At 41.5% G+C, this 26,005-nt stretch overlaps 2 protein-coding genes and 1 long non-coding RNA gene across 4 annotated transcripts; 2 read left to right on the top strand and 1 right to left on the bottom strand.

Moving 5' to 3' along the window:
* Nucleotides 1-435: 435 nt before the first annotated feature.
* LOC129181330 (cingulin-like protein 1) lies at nucleotides 436-16,220 on the top strand. 2 transcript variants are annotated; one of them, XM_054776401.1, is made up of 19 exons: nucleotides 436-530; nucleotides 2,645-3,536; nucleotides 3,633-3,697; nucleotides 4,714-4,819; nucleotides 4,893-4,988; nucleotides 5,054-5,202; nucleotides 5,671-5,812; nucleotides 5,878-6,090; nucleotides 6,163-6,369; nucleotides 6,724-6,828; nucleotides 6,911-7,063; nucleotides 7,142-7,312; nucleotides 7,561-7,713; nucleotides 11,084-11,173; nucleotides 12,748-12,831; nucleotides 14,812-14,936; nucleotides 15,131-15,239; nucleotides 15,309-15,472; nucleotides 15,547-16,220. In XM_054776401.1, the coding sequence occupies exons 2-19, from the start codon at nucleotides 2,670-2,672 to the stop codon at nucleotides 15,623-15,625; spliced, it is 3,078 nt and encodes a 1,025-aa protein (XP_054632376.1). In that variant the 5' UTR covers nucleotides 436-530; nucleotides 2,645-2,669; the 3' UTR covers nucleotides 15,626-16,220. The 2 variants fall into 2 exon arrangements, with proteins under 2 accessions (XP_054632376.1, XP_054632375.1); XM_054776400.1 differs by having other exon boundaries at nucleotides 3,606-3,697; nucleotides 15,547-16,218.
* Nucleotides 11,250-22,407, bottom strand: LOC129181334 (uncharacterized). The gene is made up of 3 exons (XR_008570422.1): nucleotides 22,297-22,407; nucleotides 21,111-21,376; nucleotides 11,250-11,682 (listed from the first exon to the last, which is right to left on the bottom strand). It is a non-coding gene; the product is annotated as an uncharacterized LOC129181334 (long non-coding RNA).
* Nucleotides 16,347-21,893, top strand: LOC129181333 (aquaporin-9-like). Its single transcript, XM_054776403.1, has 6 exons — nucleotides 16,347-16,603; nucleotides 16,985-17,111; nucleotides 18,311-18,448; nucleotides 18,539-18,657; nucleotides 19,733-19,950; nucleotides 21,199-21,893. The coding sequence occupies exons 1-6, from the start codon at nucleotides 16,526-16,528 to the stop codon at nucleotides 21,410-21,412; spliced, it is 894 nt and encodes a 297-aa protein (XP_054632378.1). The 5' UTR covers nucleotides 16,347-16,525; the 3' UTR covers nucleotides 21,413-21,893.
* Nucleotides 22,408-26,005: the final 3,598 nt, after the last annotated feature.

The following is a 26,005-nucleotide window of genomic DNA, read 5'->3' as shown; positions in this document are numbered from 1 at the left end:
TGTTCCTAGAATCCACCAATCTGGCACATTTTCAAACAGCTAAACACATGCACAAAGTAAACAAAGTAAGCATGTACACATGCGGGGTAAAAATTATGGAATGGACTGATTAAGGAATTCAAGCAATGTCCTATGTCCCAGTATAAAAATAAAGCAGTACAAGCATATGGTGTTTACAAGGTATGGGAGGGAGCAGAATGCTGGGAAGCAGAGTGTATGCAATTGTCTAAGCAAACGCACAGCTAACTCACAAATGAGTGAGGTCATTTTTCAAAAAATTAGGCAAACAATGCAAATTAGCTCAAACATTGGTATTGGCTTCATCAGCTCTTTGAAGAAAAAAGAATTGTATATATCTTTAACTATAAAAAAAAATAAATTCACGAATCCATCACTACACACGCGTCACTTGGGATGTCGGACTCTGGGGCGAGCAGTGAACGCCTCATTGGGCTGAGGCAGGATGACAGCGGGTTAGTTCGGAGGAAGAAGAGGACTACTCTCTCACACCGGACTCTCACTAACGACGGGTAAGTTTCTCTCTTTATTACGATGTTATATGACACACATGTACCTTTTTGAAGAAAGAAACAATAGCCAATAAAGACTTGATAACGATTCTTTGACGTTTTTGTGGTGAGTTTGTGGAACCTCGGTAAAGTTTTCTTATTGAAGGTCGTGCATTGAACGGATGACAGACAACTTCTCCTGCTGCTACTAGCTGTCCTACACTAACAATGTGTTAGAATAACCGTAAGAAGCATATGCTTCTATTACGTTTACGACGTAAAAATGGTTGACAAAACGCACCAAAAATGTGTGATAGCTTGTTGAACTGATAAAAGTTTTACTGTTAACTGATGCTAGTTTCATGATATCAACTCCAAAATAGCTTTTAGGGATTTAACTGTGTTTTAAAATGTTACACGATAATTTTTCCAACATGGCAACCGACAAACTTTATTTAAAAAATGACGAAGTCATCCAGCTTTTGAGAAGTGCTGTAAAAGATGTAGTGAGTATGCCCTGTCTTGTACTAGTTGTTATGCACTTATAGCCCACATAATTACATTAGATACATCTGCTAATGACATCCAATGCGAAAGTGTTGCCTTTACAAAGATAAAACCTACTGACCCAAATAAGCTCTCTTTTTCAATACTTACTGTATTTTTGGAAAAATATATTTAAAAATAAAAGTTGGAAGTAACCAGTTTGTGGACCACGTTAAGCCTTTTCTGACTGTTTGTTTTTAAGCACCTCTTTCTGGACGAGCTCTCTCTGTACGTTACACCCGGGAACATCATATTTCTTAGTTGATTGACAGTTTGATGACTTTGCTTCATTGATCATCGTTATGTTAAAATTAGCATTTTTTTTCGAGCTGGTCTCCCAGCTGAATCTCCCCATCTCACTGGTGTGTGTGTGTTGTGTGTGTCGGGAAGAAAACTCTCACCTGGTGCGTTTGGCGCCACCTCCTGGTTTGCATGAACTGTATAAAGCGCTAGACCACACATCTTATTCAGATTTTACTCAAGGGTCTTACATTGGGGTGAAATACAGTATTAATTTGTGCTTTTAATTTGCAGTGGTGTATAACTGTATTTTTTATATAGTGGAACCTCCCTTTTTGTACGCAACAGTTTTTGTAGGATTCAGTTTTGGACAATAATTATAGCCAGAAATATGTCTCAGTTATCGTACACTGTCTCTTGTTATTGTACGGTCAAACAGTGTGGTGGCTCAGTCTCTGGGAAGAATGGACAGTGATTCTTTTAGAGCTAGGACATTGCAGATTGCTGTTAGGCAGTCCCTGAATCATCTTTTTTATGTGTGTGTGTGTGTGGTTGGGGGACTATTTGTTCATAGGACGCACACAGAATGATGAACTACTCCATTTCTGTCTCCTTTCTTCCTCCATTTAAGCACTGTGCGCTCCTGTGCTGATGAGGCATTCACGTGCACCGCATATTTCTCAGTGTTCTGTGTGCTTTTTTTATTACGGCTGAAAAATAACACACCATGACGCTACAGAAAGTTGCAAGTGCCAAAACTTAGAAAGAATGCGAGAAACAGTATTGAACACACACACGTGCATCCATCCATTCATTTTTTTTTATACCGTTTGTCCTCATGAAGGTCAGGGGTAAGCTGGAGCCTATCCCCGCTGACTTCAGGCGAGAGGCGAGGTACAACCTGGGCTGTTCTCCAGCCAATCACAGGCATACGCATGTATTGCTATTAAAAGCGGTGTGTGATAATGTTTGCCTGTAGCACAATGACTCACGTATTAACATCTCTATTGACAAATATTGCCCACCATGAAGTGAGTGACGACACCCTGCAGACGTCAGCCAGTTGTAGTCGTCATGCAGTTGGCTCAGTGTTGTTGGTACAATACAACAGTGTCATGAACACACAGAGGGAGTTGTTTGCATTGCACAGCAAAATCAAGCTCTTGTCTATGTATTGTGTCTTCATGTGAGTCCAGCTGTGTGTAAGAGAAGAGATCGTCAAGTGTCACTGTGTCCCCCTGAGTCTCCAATGTTGTGTAAACACCTCAGCTTGACCTGATATGCACCTTCCCACATTGGATCAGCCTCCGTCAGGGTTTTAATGTTATTGCTTTTCTCCGCCCATGCAGTTCATCTGTTAATGCTGCTGTCACAATGGATAGACTGGACGGCTCCCCGGAAATGAAGATGCAGAGGAGTTACGTCGATCCACACAACCCCAGAGGCAGCCATGACAGCTTGTTTGGAGTTATGGTGAAGGTTCAAGGCATTAAAGGGCAACCTTTTGTGGTATTAAACAGTTCTGGCCAAGAAAGCCATAGAGATATTTCAGTCATCACTCACCAGGCAGGGTACAACCCAGGCATGGTGAGGAGATCTGTGGATGAGAGAAGCTCCTCCTTAGAGCTTCATTACCAGAAACATCCAGAGATCCTGAGACCATACGACCCACGAAGCAACAACTTCAACACCCTCAACCCTACACAAAACCCTCAACCTGGGAGAACAGCTGACCCGGTCAAAGCCAGGATGCCAATTCCAGCTGAAGGCCTATCAGATGACCAGAACACACCTCCCTCAGATGGACACATGCCTGCGAGGTCCCCAAACACAGTGGACTCAGAGCCCTTTATGTCTGTAGGCAAATTAATCAACCAGTTCAACAGCAGCCAGCGGAGGGGAAGGGGTGGCCCAAGGAACAGGCTGGACCCCGAGGACACTCGGAGGTCACGTAGCGTGGACAGCGGCCGAGCTTCCGACTCATCATCTTCCTCCTCTAGCAGAGCCTCCTCTCTAAAGGGAGGCAGCAGTGGAACTGTGACCTCAGGTGGGTGTATCTATCCTCCTGGATCAGCACGGGCTCGCCTGCTGGGTGGAGAGACCACCAAGACAGAAGACCACAAGCACACTGCACCACCCAAAGCGCACCTTGGAAGTGACATAGCAGTAAAACTACTTCACAGAACAAAGGACTTGTCTCATCGTGACCACACCAATGGAGCTGAGGAGAGAGACACTCAGGTAAAGAGATGTCCTCAAGGACATGGTTATCATTTTAAAAGGTTGTATTTATGCATGTTCTCTAACCAGGTCACTCCTGATCTTCTGAAAGGACAGCAGGTGTTGGCTGATCCAAATGAAGATGCAGCGAAACAGATGCTCTTCACATATCTCAAGGAAGGGTGAGTCAGCCAAACAAAAAACGGTCATTGACCCAAGTCATGTCAAAGTCCAAGTCAATTGCAATGTCTTTGATGTTATTGTCAAGCTGAGTCCAAAGTCATCAAAATTGTGACTTGAGTCCACACCTCTGGTATACGCCCATTACTTCACAGCTTTGTAAAAAGCTGATTTTGCTACACATCTTAAAATAAAGTCTGGCGCTCTGACAACTCTGTTAGTCAGCTACAGACGTGAGAGCAGTAAGTTTGATCGTTTTGTTTTTCTTCAGCAAATGGGCGTAGCATCTGTGACATAACATAGCATGATGTTGGCCGTTAAAATGTGACTGCTCTGTAGCGCATATAGTCTTGCTACCAATTGTGCTTCCTGTCGCAGTCCTTAATCTTACGTTGTTTGATGTGATATGTGTCATCTATTATGTTGGACACTGTTGAATACAACTGTGGACAAACACAGCTCATTGGCATTAACACACAAAATGGTGTGTTCCGAGTAGGGCTGATTAAAAGCACTTTTAAACTGTCTAAATTCCAGCATCAAAGCTAGATTTTTCTCAATACACTGTTGTGAGACTTCTGAGACTTAAAATTAAAAAGTTGAATGTGGGACCTTTATATTTTTCTGAACTCTCCAGTGCTGTTTCCAATCAAAAATAACAGAACATCAACAGCAAAAACAAAGTTGATATTACAATAAGGTGCAAGAATGCTGTCTTTTTTTAATACACCATTGCTGCTTTATGTTGTGGTTGTTATCATGTGGAGTAGTGCGATAACTGGTGCAGCTGCTCACACTTAGACACACAGAGTCAGGAATGCAGAGCATGATCTTGCTTCCACTGATAAAATTACTCCTCGACTTGGAATGTCGCTATGATCCATCACTGCCTATTTTGACATTAAGTGCTCAGTGTCTGTGTGGCAATGTTGAGTGAAGCCCAGCCAACATTTCTATCTCTGCACAGTCAAAGTGAAAAAATAAACGTGATTTATAAAGTACCTGCCTTGCTCATCAGGACGACTGACGATGAGTTGGTCACCAAAAGGAAAGTCAACCTGTTGCTTGAAAAGATCAACAGACTCAAGTGGAAAACCGCTGAGAATGTGGAGGAAGATGTGAATGTGAGTTGAGGAGAGAATTCACCATTGTTACTCAATGTTGACTAATCTACCATGTTTGACTACACCTATGTAGGCTCAAGCAGCAGAGGTGAAACAGCTGCTCGAGAAACAAAAAGCACTGGAGTCACAAGTTTGTGACTTAAAGCAAAAATTGGACACAGAGATGAAGGTTTGTTGTAGTTTTTGTCTCAACTCCATCATCTTCCTCTTTAGACAAATGTCTTTGTCCCACAGAATGAAAAGACTCTGGCCAAAGCTTGTGAAAAGGCTAGGACGGAGAAGACAAAGCTGCAGGAAGAGCTGGCCAAAAGTCAGGCTGAGCTCTTCAAACTCAGGAACAAACTGACTGACCTTGAGGCACAACTTAAGTCTACCAAACACGAGTGAGCATATGGCTTGTTCTACTGTGTTTATCAATTAAAATGGTGACCCATTTAAACACCAAACAACACACTTTTTTCCATAATGATTGTATCATGATACCGCAGTTCTGTTACGTAAATATATTGAAAACAAGACAATATTTGGGTACAAATGTACAAATACAAGCCTGACATAAAATATTGGAAACAGCTCTCAGCAGCTCTCAGCATGATGCGGTGCATTTGTACACTATGGCAAACTACAACCACAATAATAAACATAGTTATTAACACTTCTCTGACAATGTCAATCAAAAATGAGCATTATCCTGTACAGGCAGAATTTATAATGGTGAATGTCAGTGAATGTGTAGCTGTAAATGTGATGTATTAATTGTACTTGTGTATGTGTGTAACACCCATAACATCAACTGTGGAACAAATTATTGTCACAGTATGCATTACTGTTTATTGACATGTATTTCCTAGGTTGACTCAGATGGTTGCAGAGAGAGAACGTTCTAAGGTGCAGATGAAGGACCTCCAGCAGCAGCTGTCCGATATGCATGATGAACTGGACCAGTCCAAGAAAGCAGAAGTGATACATGAGGAGAAAGAAATACTTCTGAAGGTAAAGACTGCATGATAGGTCAGCAAACATGCTCTCCTGATGAACATGTGCCTGTTGCATCTCAGGATATGGCGCAGCTGCGCGCAGACTACCAGGAGATGCTGCTGGCGAAGGAGGAGCATGAGGACGTTCTCCAACAGCAGGAGAAGGACCTCAGTGCCCTGAAAGAGGCCATCAAGGATGAAGTGGAAACCCATGACAAATACATTGCTGCTCTTAAGGAAGAATATGAACTAGAGCTGCAACATCTCTTGAGAGATTTAGAGTTGGCTAAAGAGGTACAGTAAGAGCAAAGCATTCTTCATTCAGCTTCTTCACACAATATTTATTTACATGCTACTTTACTTTAGAGCAACATTGTGCTGGGCAGAGAGAAGGTTGAGGCATTGGAGGACGGAGGCGCTGCAAAAGAGCAGCTGAAGGAGCTGAGTCAGCAGAGAGATCAACTGAAGGGAAAAGTGCAGGAGCTGAGCAGCAAGGTGGACAAGCTGAGCCGAGCCATCCAGGAGTTGAAAGCCTCAGAGAAACTGCAGGACCAGCGAGTGAAGCAGCTGGAGGTTTGTTACCTACACTCAGGATGTTTGCTTTTATTGTTCTGGGGTTGTTTCTTCTCTTTTTATTATGTTATTGTTCAGAGGATATTCTCATTACACATTAAGTTCCATTTTTATGGTCATCCTCACATTTTCCCTGTCAAATCTTGTCAGACTTTTTACTTTTGGGCTTGCACTCTAAATATAACATGGAAAATCTTACACTGTATCCAGAAGACATTCTTTGTTTCCTGTTCGTTATTAAGATCTCAGAGAGCATTCATTACAGGTTACAAATGAAATATATATTTTTAACTTGTTGGAAAAGTATCCTGCATAAAATGCATTCTCTGGTTTTGCTGTTTGTTTGCTCATAAGAGAGAAAAGCAACAGTTGGAGGAAACATTGCAGGATGTGAGGAGGAATGAGGAGGAAATGTGTCAGTCCAACCGCTCACTCCTGACCAGGCTGGAGGAAGTGCAGGTTAAAAAAAAAAGTAAAACATCTTGTCACTAGATCTTTGATTTGATTCAAAAGTTGTACTCTTGTTGTTTTCTTCTGGCAGGGTAAGCTGACCAAACTGAACCATGAGCACAGGGACTTGAAAGAGAAGCTCAGGGAAGAGCGGAAACAAATTGAAGAGTTGTGGAAGAGCAAAGGTGAGCTTGAGGATGAAAGAAGGCTGCAGGACAGGACAGTGGAGCAACTCCAGAGGAAGGTATGAAACTCCCTCTCTCCACAGATTAGACTGACTACATTTCATCAGGGAAGTTTCACCGCCCCCCTTGTAAATCAGATGAATAGCATCATGGAGGACTGCGAGGCGTCTACAGATGTTCTTCAGAGCCAGGTCGACGAGGCCAAAGAGAGGAGTCAGAGGGAGTTGGCCGATCTACGCAGACAGCTGCAGGAAAAGGGAGCTGAGCTGGAGAAATCCAGATTAGCAGCCAAAAAGCTTCAGGATGAGGTGTGGCTCTCGCAAATAATCTTGCTGACTCATCACAACGTGGGTTCAAATGTCTTAGTCACTGATGAAATAGACCAAAGGGACTTTGTAGCAACAATGAGATGCCAAGGAACACTTTAGCCGTACGACTGAACAACAATAAAAAGGAGTCACATCTGTATCACATTTTTAACGTTGTTTTTTTAAATATAATATCCGATTTCTAACCCACACTGGTTTCCTTATCGGTGTGTTTATTCTGTGCTCAGCTGCTTCCTCTGGAGGAGGATCTGCAGCGGTGTCACAGGGAGCAGCAAGAGGCCCATTCCAGGGCCCGGCAGCTGGAACAAAGGGTGGAGGACCTGGAGGAGAGAAACACCACCACGGTGGATGAGCGGGAGCGCCACGTCAAACTTCTGGAGGTAAGCACATTGTGGAACATGAGAATACACCCAGCCCCATTGGAGAGGATGTGTATTAGTATGAACAATGATATGGAATTACGTGAACCTCGATCCTTTCACTTCATTCGGTACACATACACAGTCCAAGAGTGAATCCAAAATTCTGGCTTTTAGAGAATGCACAACGGTAGAGAACCACAGTGTATCCCATGATCCAATATGATATTCTGGGTTTTCATGTGCATTCAAAGTGACAAATGGTCAAGCACAATTATACTACAAAAACTGAAATCTAAGCAACAATTAAATACCTGAAATCAAGGTCAATATTTATGTTTGACGAATAGGATATTTCTTTTCCTTACTATGTTCTCTTAATTTGCTTATTTTAAAAGTAGTATGTACTGAAGTCTGAGATATACTTGAATTTCAAGTAAAATGAATAATTAATCATTTTATCTTTTCAAATTATATATATATTTTTTGCTTACTTTGTGATGTATATCTCAGAGTTTAGTACATATTACTTAAGGTAAGTAAATCGGTCAAACATAGAAAGTGCCTGATAATAAAAATATCTTGATTTCAGATATTTTAATGTTGCATAGATTTCAGTTTTTGCAGTGTACTGTAGTTGTTCTGCTGTCGCTACTAGTTTTGAACTATTCTGACCACACGTCGGGATCACAAGATCAGAAAAGCTTGCTGACACCTTCGACTTGAACTCTGAGAGGTACTCTGAGAGATACGGATTCCTTGAAATAAACAAGTTACAAGTGCAGGGAGCCACTAGCAAGTCAAGCTAACCGGCTAACTACTAAAGTTCAATGCGGTTGCCTAGCAACAATGGCATTCAAAAAGCTAAATGATAACGGCCCTAGAAATCCAGGTCCACAATCAAAAACCGGGCCAAATATGCCGTTGAATGAGAAGGAATTGATATTATATGGCGCCTTGAAAGATGTACTGAAATAGAAACTGGAAGTGCTACATCAGAAAATATGGCAAGATGACAGCCTCAAGGACAGCCTCCTCTAGAAACAGACAAAATGGAGCACTGCGCAATGTTTTCAAGGTACTACAGGATGATACCAAGATACTACAAGATGAAAAACTGTCTTGTGAGCCGCTCTTAAATAACAGAAAGAGGCACAGGAAAAAATAAATGAGCAAATGAAGACTACAACTGATGAAATGGATCAGAATGCACGAATGAACTACGTTTCCTGGCAGGGATCCGAATTACACCCAGGTCAAATGCCGGGATAGTTGAGAACAGAAAATCAGAAAAAGTGATTGTCCCCCGCGTACGTCAGTATTATAGTCTTTGTAAATACAGAACTTTTTATACAGCTCTTGTGTTGGATCCAATCAGATAATGTAGTTTTACCTAATTTTGATGATGATGACATAAAGTCAATATTGCCTTCACACAGTACCTCATGCACACATGGACAGACACTGTAGTTGATCACATGCTGTGGGGTGTTAATGCGTCCTGACTAGCACCACTATTTGTCCTAGACTTGTTCATGAGGGTGCTGAAAGGCGCCACTGCAGTAGCATCTCACAGCTCATCACTGTTTATCTTGCTGATGACAAAATATTACAGTGACATCTGTATGTTGACACTGCGTGTCAAGCGAGGAAGCTCGTGTTTAGTGAGAAATGTTCTTGTGCAATCGGCAACACCCTAAGGACAGCAAATTTCTTCTCTAACCGAGTTTGGAAAATGAAGTGGGTAGCCATATTTTAGCATGGTAAATTATTTTGTTCATGATGTGTGTATGTTTTATAAAGTAAAATTCATAGTAATTTAAAAAGTTGTTTGTTTCTTAAATTCAATAGTGTTTCTCACCTTCTTGATCAAAATGCTGACACTTGTAACTTTTGGCTCAATGGTGGATTGTTTTGCAGCTGTACTCAATAGAAAATGCAGAGTCTTGTGGTGTAACCGTGTGAGTGAGCAAAGAACTACAGAGTGAACTGGTCATTATTTCACAGACGGGCAACGGAACTGGGGGACAAGGACTTTGGTTCAGTGCAATAAACAAAATTATTAAGTGCTGTAAAGTAGTAAACGTCTAAAGTCAGTAAATAAAACTAGAGTAACAGTGAGTAAAGTGCCAACCAAGGACAGGATATACTATTTTGGATTAGCATCTTTCCTAATGCGACAGGACTCATTGGCGTGCTTCATGGGCACATAATTGGTCTGCCGGGGTCAGAATGTTTGCTGGATCAAATAGTTTGATCAGTCCAATACAAATTCATTTATGCAATTTATTTACATTGGGGGTTGGGGGTGGCTTGGGGGGCTGGCGCTTCCGCCGTGGGCAGACTCCTTTCCGGTTCCGGGGGCGTCTCTGGGCCTGCTGGGGTGTGCTCTCTCACCGGTCTCGAGGGTTGGCTGTCCTCTGGCCTGCCAGCACCCTGTTTCAGGTTGGGATTGCCTCGCTGTGGCCTCTTGCTGGTCTTCCTGGGGGGAGGGCTTTGTGGGCTGTCTCATGGGGGGCTGGTCTTGGTTCTGCCCGCCCCTGTGGGCCCGGTGGCTTTCTGGTGGTGGGGGCTCGGCCTGGCTGTGTGCTTGCTTGCTGGGTAGTGGGAGGCAGTCCCTCTCCTTTCAAGCATTCTCAGTGACAATTACACGTTCACACATTCGCGCACATTTTTATACAGTACATGAAGACATGCACACATACAGAGATACCTGTACACGCGTACAAGTACATACATACTTCCCCATATATTGTAACTCACTGAGTTAACCAGGGCGTTATGTTGTTGATTTTATTACAGTGACGGTGATGTCGGCAATATGATTATAGTTATTACAATTGTGTGCATTACAGTTATTGTCACTGTTCACTGTAATAGTTAATAATTTCATTACTACTATTACTACTACTACGTAGTAATAGTAATAGTAATAATAATGTGTATGTTGTCATGGCAATTGTTGTTGCTGTTGTCCTTGTCTCTCTCTTTATTGTCCCCCTCTTGTCCCCGCTTTCCCTCCTCTGTTTTCTTTTCTCTTCTTCTCTATCCCCTCCTGCTCTGATCCGCATGCTCCAAATTTGCATAACAAAAAAACATCAAAGTCAAATAAATTCTGTATAACAGGGGAAGTGTATCTCGCACCTTTGCCTGGCAGAGCAAATGTGTTGAGCACGTAAGGGCATTTAGATCAACAATATTATCTGCCCTAATGGCTGGACAGGACCAAAAAAAAAAAAATCCATTAATTTAACACATTTTCTTTTTACATTCTGTCTCTCTCTGTATTTTTGTAAGGAGGTAAACTTTAAAAATCTGCAGGGGATCAATTACTTACATATTTTCCCCACTGTATTATATTTTTTAACATTGTGTTATTTTTCCTTCTCAGGGGCGTATCAGTCAGCTGGAGGAAGACGTGAATGATGAACGCAGCACTGCTGACCGCCTAATGGAGCGATTAGACAAAACCAAAGAGCAGGCAAGTTTGCATGTCTTGTACAGGGTCAGGCAAAATGATCCGACACATTTGTAGGTTAAATAAAAGGCAAATAAAGTAAAGAAACAAGAAAGTGTTTTTATTTTCGAAAAGTACATATAATACCATTCTGTTTCATTATGTTTTAAAAATTAAATCAGTCAAAGTCAAATAAGCTTTGCTTCTTCCTACTCCTTTTGGACATGTGGAACTGTCAAAGAATGATTCATGAGATGTATTCCATTGTAACCTTCATGTTCAAAAAACTAAACCAAACCAAACCAAACCAAACCAAATGGGATCCATTATTGTCCACACACTCAATGCAGATCCAGTAGCTCTGAAGTTGGTAACCCATAACAAGATGGTGTTTCGAGCTGGTACGGGATCATGTCTACCAAGATTGAAGTGCAAATGGAACGCTCGTTGTGTTGCAGTTACAGATTTGTTCGTTTTGATAAACGTTTCCACAATGAAAGCGTGATGCTCACCAGTCCAGTTCATGGCAGCAACTGAAAAAAAAACAAAAACCAATGGCATTATAAAGAAACAAAGCAAAATGGCATTATATGACAAAAATGGCATTATAATTACTTTTTGAAAATAAAAACACTTTTTTGTTTCATTACTTTATTTGCCTTTTATTTAACCTACAAATGTGTCAGATCATTTTGCCTGACCCTGTATATACTAGATTACATTGACCTTTTCTACTTGTAAGGATTCAGCCAAGGGTCAACCTATCTGTGATATAATTATGCCCCATCTGAACCTGTGTTTTTACCATAAACAGATATTGGGGGTTGCGTACTCAGTTGCTGAGTGGTGTGTCCATTCATCTCCTGAAAATATGTTCAGTGTATAACAGCTTGCATATACGCCTCAACTCTTCATGTATATGTTTCTTATTATCTGATGTCAGTCAGCACAGGACCCCTTTATTACCAAAGTAGGCCACCATTCGTAGAAGCCATGTGCTGAGGACTAATTGACACAAAACACTGTTTTGGGTGCAGTGCAAAGACAAAAAAAAACCCAGAAAACTAGTGTGTGTGTGTGTGTGTGTGCGTGCGGCCATTCATATTCCCTACACTGGGCCTCTGGATTTTATTAGAGATGAGAGACTACTAAGACCAGACAGCATTTCCTCTGTTTCTTTTTTAAATGAAGCCTATTTAAAATGCAAGTGACCCATTGAATGACTTTTAGTGAATATGGGAGGCAGCATAAGCCCACATGCATCTCTTACCCACCAGTACATTTACAGTATTAGGTATACCTGCACAATCTAATGTGATCCAATATAAGATCTGCATCAAACATTCTGCCTTTCCAAGTGATTCGTTTTTACTGACACTGTCATCAGGGATTAATGTAACAATATTTATTGTTATTGTTGCTCTGGTGAACTCTATTAGCTGCATGACATGGGCAAATATTAGAAACACCTCCATTGAGTGTACTGTATGTGCTAGTGCCCACAGCCTTGATTAGATGATTACATTAATTATTCTATTGTATGTCTATTGTTATAATTCAGTTAAAATGTGATTCTTAATCCCATGTGTTTGTCTCAGATGGATCAGATGAGGAGCGAGCTGATGCAGGAGAGAACAGTCAGACAGGACCTGGAGTGTGACAACATGAGCATGGAGAGACAGGTACCTGACCTTCTAGCCCCTTGACCTCACATCCTTTCGCTCCAGAGAATGAGCACATCACTATCACAAATACCTGTGCTTAGCTTATATTCAAACGTTACTGCAATATAGCTTGATATTTCAAATGTTCCGCAATTTCCGGTGTATAAAACGCACCGGTGTTTGAGCCGCACCCACTAAATTTTGAGAGAAAAACAGATTTGTACATACATAAATGCACCGGACTATAGGCCGCACATGTCCATGTCGTAAAAAGACATATTGTGGCGTGCACGAGTCCATGAGGACCGGGCAGCTCTTTATTTGATAGGTGCCAGTCATGAGCTATGAGAAAACTCACAACAAGCTCGTCAACACATCGGAAGTGGCAGGAGGTCATTACTCAATGTAACATTATGACTCATGGCGTCATCTTATAACTTATAACTTAACACTCAAAAGGCATACCTAAGAAATATACAAGACAAGTACCAATTTGAGTTTAAAATTTTTTAAAAAAAAGTTAACTTCTTCCCCATAATGCATTTAGTCTAGCAGAGCAGTTCATTGGCCAATGGCTGCCGGGCGCCACCACTGCACATAGAGTGATTCACCTAGTCTGCCTATACAGCCCTCTATTAAAACACCTCCAACAATGTTATATTGTTTTATATACATGCTGTGACCATGTAGTAACAGGTACATTCATGATAACGTAATACTTCCAGTATTTTGCCGTATTTTGGTCATTTTAAGCATTACCGGAGCTTCCTTCCTGCGTGCATTCATTTCACAGAGCATCTGAGAGAGAGAGCATTGGCAATCACTAATCATGGCAGACTTTGTGAGTGCCGACTACGACTACTACTCCTTACTTTTACTGCCCTCCGGGCAGAAAATAATGTTGCTGGGTGCTAGGCAGATGCAGCTATAGTGAAAGCCATTCTCATAGTGTTAGCATGTAGCACAAGTGCTAAAAGTTTCACTGACAAAATAAAACCAGAATGAATCACTTACAATGTCCGCTCTCACTGGTATGCCAACTGATGGGATAGCTGCATTTTTTTGGACAAGACTCGCGCTTCCTGTTGAGCTGGTAAATTCAATTCAAGCTCACAGGCGATGCAGCAGCAAATCCGGTATCTTACGTTACCTCTCAGTAGTGTCCTGAGACGTTTAAAGACGAGAGTTGCTGTGTCACTACGCCAGAAAAGTAGCTCCTACAATAACAATGTAGCTTGGTTAATGTGTTAATGATCACGTTATGTGAATGGAACATTGTTGGTGTTTTTGGAGGGTTTAGGTAGGTGTGTCTTGTTACCAGCCTCATGTGAACTGTTTTTCTCTCTTTAGAACGCACAGAAAAGGGAAAGACGCGTGTTCATGTTTCACATAAGGATTGTAGATGATGGGGAAAAACATAAAAATAAAAAAGTGCAGTTTTCCTTTTACGGTATCTCATCATTTCACCAGGAGCTTGTGATACCAGTTGCCATTTGCAATGGTGACAAGTGCCTGTTCATAGTGGCTACAAATTGGGTGTAAATACAGTTGTCGTGGCCCATACCATCATCATCAATAGGACAGTGTATGGACAAAAGAATTGGGACACCTTGCTGTCTGCAAAAGTAAAAAACAAAAAAACCAACAATGCAGCTTTCTCTCTTCTGTTAAGTATTTGTTTTGCACACTCATCCATTTGTGAGGTCAGAAGTCACTGATGTTTCTCCACACCAAACTCATCCACACCTGCTTTCATGGACCACGCTGGAACAGAAATGGGCCTTCCTGAAATTGTTGCCACAAAGTTGGAGGCATAGAATTGTCCAAAATATCAAAATTTCTTATAGATGAGTTTACCGATGAATAGGTGTCTCCATTTTGTTTTCTACATGTGACCCGGCTTTAACCCGCACCGCTGGTCCAACATGAATAGAACCCAAAGGGTATATTTAATTTTTCCTCATATATGACATTCCTCTGGTTCATTTCCTGCATCAGAACAAAGACCTGAAGAGCAGGATGGCTCATTTAGAGGGATCACAGAGGACCAACCAGGATTCTCTGATTGCCAAACTTAACAGCCGCGTTCAGGAACTTGAGGAGAGGTTGCAAGGGGAGGAAAGGTAAACACCTCATGACTATTACAAAGAAATTGACTGTGATAAAGTGTTTTCTCCTCCAGCGTAAGATATTTTACATATGACACACCCTTCCAGTGTCACTTTCCCTTTGCTTGTAGGTCTGGCAGTAGTATCACAGTGTGAGGGTGTAAAGTTACAGGAAGCTCTAACTGATCTCTTGGTGCATCTCCTCTCAGGGACAACAACAACTTGCAACAAGCCAACCGCAAGCTGGAGCGCAAATTGAAGGAAATGAAGATGCAAGCTGACGAGGACCACGTCAACCTGCAGACCCACAGAGACCAGGTAGATGTCACTATTTGTCACTCTCGCCTCCTGAGTGAGCCACTGTCTGACTTTTCATGAACTGCGCAGCTGACGCAGAGACTGAAGACGGCCAAGAGGCAGATGGACGAGGCTGAGGAGGAGATAGAGCGGCTGGAGCACACCAAGAAGAAGCTGCAGAGAGAGCTGGAGGAGCAGTTGGAGGCCAACGAGCAGCTTCACGGCCAACTTGACACGCTGCGGAAAGACATGAGGTGACCCCTCACCTTCTCTGGATTACACAAACTGTGTACTGTTTAACTGTAAGTTCTTTTTTTTACATCAACAGGCGCAAGAGGAAATCGCCTCCTGTGATTAAAGGTGTGGAGGCGGATGGAGACAACCTGGACGACACTGGCTCTGATTAATTGGATGATAACAGATCTTCTTTGGACTTAATGAGGAGATTGTTTCAGTAATTCCATTAACAACTTGTTACTCAGGCATTGTGTTAAGACTGACCTCTAGTGGCAATATTTTTAACTACAAAACTACAGTGAACTTACACTTTTTTGAACAAACCTGAATTTGCCTTTTTGTCTTATTAAGGCGATTCTATGCTTCCAACTTTCTGGGAAGTGTTTAGTGAAGGCCCTTTTCTGTTCCCTCTGCGCAAAGCACAGTCCATTAAGGGATGAGATTGGTGTGACAGAGCAAACTCGACCCCATGAAATAATTTTACAACAAAGACGAAGCCAGCAGGCCCTCGTGCTGTTTCTCTGTCTTTTTAAACGTTCTTCAGGATGAATGGACAAACCTTTCCACAGACATACTCCACAGTTTGTTTGGTTCCCAGAGGAGAGCAACAACAAATTTCTTAAATTTTTCTGAGGTCTGAATACTTTTGTCCATATTGTGTTATTCTTTCATGATGTGAGTTAATATAAAAGATTTCCAGCTGATGGATCCATGTACTTGAATGCTTTTCCAAATTGAATTGCTGTTTAGAAACCTCCAGAAACTCTTACAAATGGAATAAAACTGCATACTATTTGACATTTTGTGCTTCTACACCATCAGAGACATTCCAATTAATACAGTAAAACACACACACACACACACACACACACACACACGTGTCATTCACTCTGCCTGGAAACTTAGTGATGGTTGTACGAACGAGTCAATGCTGTTCGCTGAATGGCTGCACACGCGCACACGAGGTGGAGATGTGACATGACATCATCACAAGAGGTTGACACGGGGGGACATCGGGCACTTTTAATCATAGACAGCCCAGCAATACATAGAAACAGCACAAGAGAAGCATGAGGCAACACTGTGCATTAAAACATGGAATACTCAGGGAATTCCTGGCAGAATTCCTTGGCACCTTTGTTTTGGTTGTGAGTAACATTTTGCATGACAGCATATTTATTCAACTGTTCTGCATTTTTCATCATTTTTTACTTGAGTTTTTCTTCTATGCTATGATATCACATTTTTAAAAATGCATTAAATTAATGTTTATAATTGTGATTGTATTTTGCAGTAGTGGAGAATTGCAACGCATCATACTGACAACTTATTATTTTTTATTTCTAAGGCCTATTCATGCAGCTAAATAAGATCAATCAAAATATCAGAAGTCTCTCAATATGATGCTGGGTAGTTCAAACTATACTGAAAACTAGCACATCAATGATTAAATACAAAATAAGAGCATTATTATCATCGCAAAGTCAGACATTTGATCCAGCTCTTGTATTGGATCTTGGTGTTTTTAGTTGTTCGGCTGTGGCTCGGTGGCCCAGACTGTCCTCAGTCGAAACTCTTTGGGCGAGCCACTCACTGTGCACATCGGCTTCTCAGTTGGGCTGACGATGGCGGTGTACGTAGCTGGGGGAGTGTCAGGTAAGTGTCACTTTGAATTGTTACACGTCTCTAATTCTATGTCTACCTAATGCTTGTAAAAGAGCGCAACGTTTACGTGGGCATCAATTAAAGCTGAATGAATAACGGAGGGAATATATTGGATGGATTTCCAGTCAGTCATACTGGAAATGGAAAGGACAACGTTGTTGAACAACTTTTATGGTACAGTACATGACAAAGAATTGAATGATGTCCAGTGGGACACATTGTGCTCGTCTACAAATACGCATATCTTGATAGTTTTGTCCGCAGGTTGTCAATAAGTTTATTACTGGACCATATTGCTGTTATAAAAAATGTTCTTTTATGGTACTTTTATCTAAGGTCCACAATACATCATGAATAAATGAAGAATATCCAGCGGGATACATTGTCCGCATGGGCAAGTGTGCATTTCTTATGTGTCATATTCCCAGATTTAAACCATTAGGTAGTTAGTGTTTATTTCTGGATCACAACTGTTATGTTGAAAGCATTTATAAACAACTGGAGAATGTCTAGTGAGATACATTGTGGTCATCTGCCATCATGGCATGAACAGTATTGGCCCTCTGTCGCTATCTCGCAAGACATAATAAAACACAAACTGTGGTGTGTGTGTCCAGTGGGATATGTTGTGAAGATCTACCATCAATAAGATGCTCAGGTTAATGACAGTGATGCTACGAGACAACATGTTAAGTGATAAAAGCCATCACTTCCATGACATTTAACCATTTAACAGTGTTTGACATGAGGCTTGTAGTGTTGAAAGCTGCCCAGCCATGTGCCACCTCCACATCCCTGCTGCGGTTTTGTCAAGCAGGAACGTGCCAGCTCTCTGGCAGGAGTCAATGAATGTGTACTGACAATTGATTTGGTGACCTCTCTGGGGTCGTCCATAACCCTGGGCGCTGAATGTCCTGCAAACATCGACCACAGCCTACGTGCATGCGTAAATGTAACCGTCTGAGCAGCAGGGATGTTTTTGTATGTGTTTCAAAGAAAGTCAGTGATGCTCTATTCCTGATTTATGGCCATTATTGTGGTAGTTCTCAAACAAAACACTGCACCGCCCAAGGGGTTGTTTCCCTTCTGCTAGCCTCCTCGTAAACGTGAAAGCCTCCTTAATGATGGAGATGATATCATACCCGCCTGCTACACCCCTCACTGCTTTTCTGCTTTGTCCTCCATCCCAGGGGGCCATGTGAACCCTGCTGTGTCTCTGGCCATGGTGATTCTGGGCAAACTTAAGATCTGGAAGTTTCCTTTCTACATCATTGCTCAGTTACTTGGTGCATTTGCAGGAGCCGCTGCAGTCTTTGGATTATACTATGGTGAGCATTTAAGCCGTTATGCTCACTAGCATAGGTTATAAAGGTTCCTATAAGCTGCAATATCAACAACTACTTCTGAAACCCTCACAGATGCTTTCATGGACTTCACCAGTGGGATTTTTTCAGTGACGGGAATCAATGCCACAGGTCACATTTTTGCATCCTACCCGGCAAGACACCTGTCAGTTCTTGGCGGGTTCATTGATCAGGTGAACTCAGCTCACTTTACTGACCTCTCCCCTTCTCACGCTTGTTCTCTTGATCCCATTCAGGCTTTAAACACCGCAACGTCTCGGAAATGTCACTAATGCAAAATTGATTGCCCCATTTAGTCTGAGAACGACCCTCTTTGCTTTGCTTGGTTTTTGTGTCTAATGACCCGTTTCCTGGTGTTCACCGGAAGGTCAGATCTATACTCAACTACATTTCCAGTCTGTTAAGTCTGTGCAGTGAGCCAAGAAAAACATGTCGGAGCTTGAAAAGTGTTAAAAACCGCACCAAGTGGCCCACTGTGTTAGGGTGCGTTACAAATGCGGCTTTTAAACAAGGAAATGACTGAATGAATCCATTCCAGAAGTCTGTAAGTGTAACGCAAGCAGTGAAGAATGAAGCTAAAACGTAAAGATCAAAACAAGCTGTGCTCAATCTTTCGGGGTGTCCTTTTATTATTGTTATTGTCCAGCCATGTTGTACTGAGCAGCCAGAACAGAGATGCGTTTACCACTTTCCTACATCACAATCCCTTCCAATTCCCGTTCTATGGTGGTTTTGACACTTTTGCACTTTGCCATCGCATCACAAACAACAACAAAAAAGCCCAAGAGTCTCACACTACATCATGCAAGCTTTGCGTTACTTGACTGTGGCGTATTTTTACACACAATTTTGGGTAAATTGCGGATAGCACGACATCCCAGAGGACAACTTGACTGCCTTACAAGACATTAACCATTATTAAGATGAAATGTGAACATGTTTGGGGAGCCATAATGTTTATCGAGGAGCCAGCACAGAAACGTGCGCACCACTTTCCTATGTCACAGTAGAAAAGTTCCTTTTCCAGGTCTACGCTCTACAGCCAAAGAAAAAGCAAATAGTTCTCCAATAGCTGATAAGACTGAAGTTACTATTTTTCGGGACAATTCTGCATTGTACAACTTCAAATTTGGAGGAGTATCTAGCAGTAATAGATTACAATTCTACATAAAGTGTTTACTACTAAGATTAGAAGAAGCAATTTTGCAAGCCAAGAAAGTGTAACCATTTTCTGCTCTCTTCTTACAGGTGGTGGGTACTGGCATGTTGGTTTTGTGCATCCTGGCGATTATTGATGGAGGAAACATTGGAGCCCCCAGGGGCATGGAGCCACTGGCCATCGGCCTGATCATAATGGCCATCGGAGTGTCCATGAATCTGAACTGTGGCTACCCCCTGAATCCTGCCAGGGACCTGGGACCGAGACTTTTCACTGCTGTGGCCGGATGGGGGATGGAGGTGTTCAGGTATACACAGCTCTGGCTCTTAGTTTTGTGTTTATTTGGGTCAATATGTGCTGATCCAAGTGGACGATATCCCTGGAAAACTCTCAATGGCAGAGAAATCTAATACATTAAAATAAATAGTCATCATTTTTGGCGACCAGTCCAGGGTGTACGCCGCCTCTCGCCCGAAGTCAGCTGGGATAGGCTCCAGCATACGCGCGACCCTGGTGAAGGTAAGCGGCGTAGAAAATGGATGGATGGATAAATGTTGATTGAAATGTAATAATATAAGGCTTTTTATCTTTGTTTTTTCCTGTGGCCTTGTCACGCTTCAGGCTAGGCAGAATTGTTGCTAGGCAGAATTCAACACGCTGTTCCTGGGCCGCTAGGAGCAGAGGACTTAGTTGCTTCACACGGCAAAGAAAGGACAGTGAAAGTTGACAATTAGGGAAAAGAAATAAAAAACACAAAGAAAATGTTTCCGAAAAACAAACAGCAGAAAAGTACATTTTTTAACTAAACTTGAATAACGTATTGAAAATTTGAAACTTGTAATGTTGAAACTTGAAATTCGATTTGAAACTTGTAATATTTGACTTGTAAAGTCGTAAATTTGTGGTCATAAGTCTCATACATTTTCGACAATAAAGTTGTAAATTTACAAGAAAAAAATTGTAGCTTTATGTAACATGCATTGCGGGAGACAGCTATGAAATGGGGGGACTGATGTGACCTTTGGCCTTGGGCATGTGGAGGGGGCGGGGCCAGGAAGGCGGACGTGTGAAGGGCTAGACATCCTAATCCTTTTGTGCTCAACTGCTCTGTTTTGCTGCCACGTTATAAATAAAAGCATGCCGGAAGCAAGAGGAAAGTTTCCCTCCTTCCTGAAGAGCTATGCTATTACGACTTTATTCATGTAAATTTAAGAATTTATTGTCGAAATCTCCGATTTTTTTTTTTGTGGCCCTAATACTCTGTCGTGGATTTAGGATATCATTTTTAAAATGATTTGCAGTCAACTGTAACTTTTGTGTGTTCATAAACACAATGCAAGAGGGAGGATCAAGACCGTCAATCACATGCGAGGTAGTTAGTGGGGGAACAAACATATTGATTGAAATAAATGATCGGGAAACATATCCAAACTTACCGACTCATTACATAATGTCACATGCACTCACCAGGCACGGTCGATTGTTGTCGTGAGTCCAACCGTGCTTCCATCTCTGTGGCCTGAGTATCACCTATCATTCTGTCCCCTCCGTGCAGCACGGCAGGCCACTGGTGGTGGATCCCAGTGGCGGGGCCCATGGTGGGGGGTGTGGTCGCAGCGGTCCTGTACTACGTGCTTATCGAGCTTCACCACCATCGCGACAAACCGGAGAAGACCAGTGAGGAGGACGGCGACGAGGAGGAAGAGGAAGACGAGGAGGACGAGGACTGCAGCCTGAAGGACAAATATGAGATGATTACCATGAGCTAAAAAAAAAATTTTAAAAAGAGACATTCATGATGTGCATGTGGTTGCATTCACTGATGTTATGGTCGATGAGATACAGAACTCCCAACAGCATCCACCTCAGCGTGTGTGCTCTTTGCTAATTACTGTTCCTGCACCTCTGATCGGCCTTTTGGCCCGCCCAAAACATTCAATGTCATCTGATGCAATACTGAAACTAGGTGCACAAAATGATTTTGCAGTATACACAGGCAGAAATACGGAAAACTGGTGAAATCCAATTTAAACCTCTCACACGAGCGGATTATGAATGGATGACTTGTAAATATTGTACTGTCAGATATTAGATATAAGATGCACGACAGTCTCATTTAGAATTTGCTCCTGTTTTCTGCAGTAGTTGATTTTCACTGTAATTTATTGTATGTATTTTTTAGTATCGCTTGTCATTTCTTAAGCACACCAAATGTATTCCTGATATTTACTGTTGCTTTGTTTAAATTAAAATTTCTACAAACCAGTAATTTATACCAGACCCCTTCCTCTTGCTTTATCCGTCGCTGTGTGTAATTTACACAAAGTTGGTTGCTGAAGTGCTCCCTCTAGCTGTCAAGTGTAACTTGCTTGTTAAACACTACTGTAAACTCAAGTAGCACAGAAAACGCGATTTATTAGCAACAGAAAGCCACATAAGGCAAGATAATGACTGTAGAATGTAGTTAAAAACAAACCAATCTTATAATACCGTGTCTCAAAACGAGCACTGATCATTTTTAGCATATTATATACTATTGACAAAACGTGAAGGATATGCACTGTTTTGTTAGAGAACAGCAAGTTAAGTGCGTTAAGTATTGAACATGTTGGACATGTGCATTCAAAATTTGCCAAGCTCAAATTAAGTTCACCTGTTGAGGTTATACAGTAGTACATTTTTGGTTCATCCAGAAATGAATCTGAAATATCCATCATTTCTTGTGAGCGGCGTCCGTCACTGCGTAATCCGTCCCGGAAACACATGCAAGAGGGAAACGTCACTTCCTACTTTAGTTTTTTTTTTACGAAAAAAAACTTAATATGGAATCAGGAAAATAGGGCTTATAAATTATCCACTTGCACCATGGATATGATATAAGTAAAAAAAATCTATTATGTTGTGATTCAGTAAATCTTAAGAACGTTTTTTGGAGGGGGGTGACGTTTATTGCTGCGGTAAACAGATCGGAGTACGTTACACGTGACTAACATTTTTTTTTAACCAAAACTTTATTAACAAAAAAATGGCAGCACAATTCAGTGCAGTCAACGATAAAACATATCGACATAGGAGCAGCCAAATTACAAAGATAAGGAAAATATCGGCCCCATCTTTCAAATATGGTACATCTAAACAAATCCACTTCATTTTTACTTTACTAAGTTTTTCAAATATTTACATAATAATTATTACATCTATAATTATGTCAAATATGATATAATTACACAATATAGACCAATATGGTGAGTGATGTGCGGTGAGGTTCATAGACTCCATCCATCCATTTTCTTTACCGCTTCTCCTCATTGGGGTTGCGGGGGTATGCTGGATCCTATCCCAGGTGACTTTGGGCGGCAGGCGGGGTACACCCTGGACTGGTCGCCAGCCAACCGCAGGGCACATATAAACAAACAACCATCCACACTCACATTCATACCTATGGACTATTTAGAGTCTCCAATTAACCTAACATGCATGTTTTTGGAATGTGGGAATGTGTGAGTACCCGGCGAAAACCCACACACGCACGGGGAGAACCTGCAAACTCATGGAGTTTGCATTTTTCCCGATCTCCAGACTGTGACTGTGTGGCCAACATGCTAACCAGTAGACCACCGTGCGGCCAGTTCCCATTTATTTATTTATATTAATTGAAAAACATTTGGGTTCTTATCTTTTATCTGTATATGAAGTACAAGAACTCTCTTTCTCCAGGAAAAGTTCTGATACTTTGTTGTAAAACATTAACATAATTTATGGAATCAAGACAAGAGTTCTTCTAATTTATCCACTTGCACCGTGCATATGAAATACCGTAAAAAAAAAAAAAAGGTCAATAATGTTTGTAATTTCTCAAATCTTAAAAACGTTTTTTGGGAGTTAAACACTGGCATGCTGACAGACAGAAACAGGCAGGCGCCACGAGCCAACTCAGTGTGCACTCAAACGGGAGGCGGGGCCTGGGCACTAAACCCTGCAGTGACGCTCATCTTAGGTTTCTTCCTATGGAATCACAGGAGTGCCAAAATTAAAAGGGAATACGTGTGGAAATACAAAGAGAACCAATGATACAAAAATAGAGAAAAGTAGTCATATTCTTTTTACATTTTGTGTATTTTTCTGTATTGTCTTTATTTTTTCCAATTTGCCGTTGTTTTTCCTGTTTTGTATGTCTTTTCCACTTGCGTTTTGTCAGTGCATTTAGTAATGACAAAGACAAAAGAATGATTTCTGTATTGTCTTTGTTTTTTCACATTTTGGTGTCACTTTTCCTGTTTTGTCTTTGTCTTTTACATTTGCTTTTGTCATTTAGTAATGACAAATGCAAAAGCATGCAAATGCAAAAGAATGTCATTCTGCCAGGATGACTCGTCCATACGTGATTACATGATTCCTGCTTGCAGGGGCTATGTAGTTATGGAAACTCGGGAGCCCTGGAAAAAATGTCACGGACGGAAAGTAGACGCAAATAAAGATTTATCAAAAGTAAACGGGGAAAATGTAAATAAGATAAGATAAGGCATTTACCTCCTCAAGATTGCGCCACACAGCTTCATCCATATCTGCATTCATCAACGCAGATATAGCCTTTAAAGACTTTAAATACTTTTTTATAAAAACTTTCCATGACATCTTCCACCAACCAAGCAATTGCTCATAATTCTCGTTGAACACCTCTTCTCAATTCGTCCATGTCCACCTACACTCTCACCTCATTGGCTGATTATCCGGGCACCGCCTACGCTCTCATCTCATTGGCTGACTTGTACAGCAGGTACATGAGTTTGTGTGAGAGACAGGCTCCCTTCAACCTCCTTCCTCTTCGTAGTCGCCCTTAAACTAACTTAAACAATTAAGTTAAGTTACAAATTAAAATTTTGCACACAGCATTATCGTGTAGTGCGTGTGCGTTTGTCTGTGAGACCAGCTGACTCTTCGACTCTTAGAGTCACGTTTCGACTCAGGCTAGTCCTCCTCCTCCTTCTTCTGGCTCCACTTGCGCTCCTGATCAAGACATCTCGTGAACGGTAAGATTGTTTTTGTTTTTCAGTTTTATTCATTTACAGTAATCTTATTTATTACCTTATTTTATATTGGAATGTTACTCTACTATGTTTATGCTAACGTTTTCTTATATTTTCCCACCATATTTGGTGGACTTTGAATATTTTGAAGAGCCAAAGGGGTGAGTTTGGGAAGATCTTGGAACGGATTAGGCTATTTACATGTATTTTACGCTTCGTATAACATAAAAACCCTATAACGTAAACGTTCTTGGAACGGATTATTTACGTTGTAGGGGCGTCTACTGTACAGGTCAATCTACAAATATTAATACTTGTTGGGGGCATGTTGGCCACATCGGGAAGACATGGGTTCAAATCTCCGCTTAGGCATCTCTGTGTGGAGTTTGCGTGTTATCCCGTGTGAGCTTTCCTCCCTGTTTCCAAAAGTCCAGGGTGTACATTTATTTTCTTTCTTTCTTTCTTTGTTTTTTTTCTAATTTTTCATCATGGAAAGTAATACTATGCCTCCCCATCCGGCTCCCTTGACTGCATGTCACTGAGTGTTCAGGTGCAGCAATCCAAGGAAATAAATGTTCATTTGTCATGTGCATATTTCCTGCCAAATTCCATAGTCTCTACGGTGAATAAAGCTGGAGGACTCACAGTGCAGCCTGCTGGGGACTATGACTCATTGATTCAATTCATTACACAGTACAACAGTTGTCGGAGAGATTTAAGGCACCACTGCAGCTGAGTTGAATCCCAAGCACCATTTGGTTACTGTAAATTGTGTCTCTTCTTCGTCCTGCGATGACATTACGTGTGTTTGTATTGTCAGTGATGCCATCCAGTGTGAAGAGAACCGTGAAAAGCAGTTTAAATGTAACAATGAAGCAAACAGGCAGGCAAAACAACTCCCATCTCTGCTTTATTCGAGATGTATATTGAACTTAAATGTTTTGCGGGTGAGTGCTTGGTTGTGTAGTGCCTGCAGCTTGAGAGTGCAGATTGAAAATCAATACAGGCTGCGTTGCATTGCATGTGCATAAGCAGCCAGGGCCTGACACTCGCCTTTACTGGTTACATCATTATCATCATCACGGCACTGGGCATTGGGAAAATAAATGAATGTCCCCCCCAGGTCTGGCAGGAAAGGTAGGTGTCACAGGCAGCAAGTGTCAACACAATAAGAGATACAGTGGATATACAGATACTGTATAAAGTCAACACATCACTGTTAAAATAGCAGGTTTATCTGAAACAGTCAATTAAACTGAAAAAGACAGACATTTGTTAGAGATAAAATACTTAAAAAGGGGGGGATTGGCGGAGGGGGGATGCCCCATAAGAAAA

The sequence above is a fragment of the Dunckerocampus dactyliophorus genome, chromosome 5 (genome assembly GCF_027744805.1).
Source record: "Dunckerocampus dactyliophorus isolate RoL2022-P2 chromosome 5, RoL_Ddac_1.1, whole genome shotgun sequence".
Taxonomy (NCBI): Eukaryota; Metazoa; Chordata; class Actinopteri; order Syngnathiformes; family Syngnathidae; genus Dunckerocampus; species Dunckerocampus dactyliophorus.
This window is presented reverse-complemented; position numbering and strand designations above follow the sequence as displayed.

Bases quoted from the DNA above. Each gene is read 5' to 3' on its own strand.
- LOC129181330 (XM_054776400.1), top strand. From the start codon at position 2,670: ATGGATAGACTGGACGGCTCCCCGGAAATGAAGATGCAGAGGAGTTAC. The intron at 5,813-5,877 runs GTAAAGACTGCA...GTTGCATCTCAG, and splicing joins AGAAAGAAATACTTCTGAAG to GATATGGCGCAGCTGCGCGC. The intron at 15,473-15,546 runs GTGACCCCTCAC...TTACATCAACAG, and splicing joins ACGCTGCGGAAAGACATGAG to GCGCAAGAGGAAATCGCCTC.
- LOC129181333 (XM_054776403.1), top strand. From the start codon at position 16,526: ATGAGGCAACACTGTGCATTAAAACATGGAATACTCAGGGAATTCCTG. The intron at 18,449-18,538 runs GTGAGCATTTAA...AAACCCTCACAG, and splicing joins AGTCTTTGGATTATACTATG to ATGCTTTCATGGACTTCACC. The intron at 18,658-19,732 runs GTGAACTCAGCT...CTCTTCTTACAG, and splicing joins TTGGCGGGTTCATTGATCAG to GTGGTGGGTACTGGCATGTT.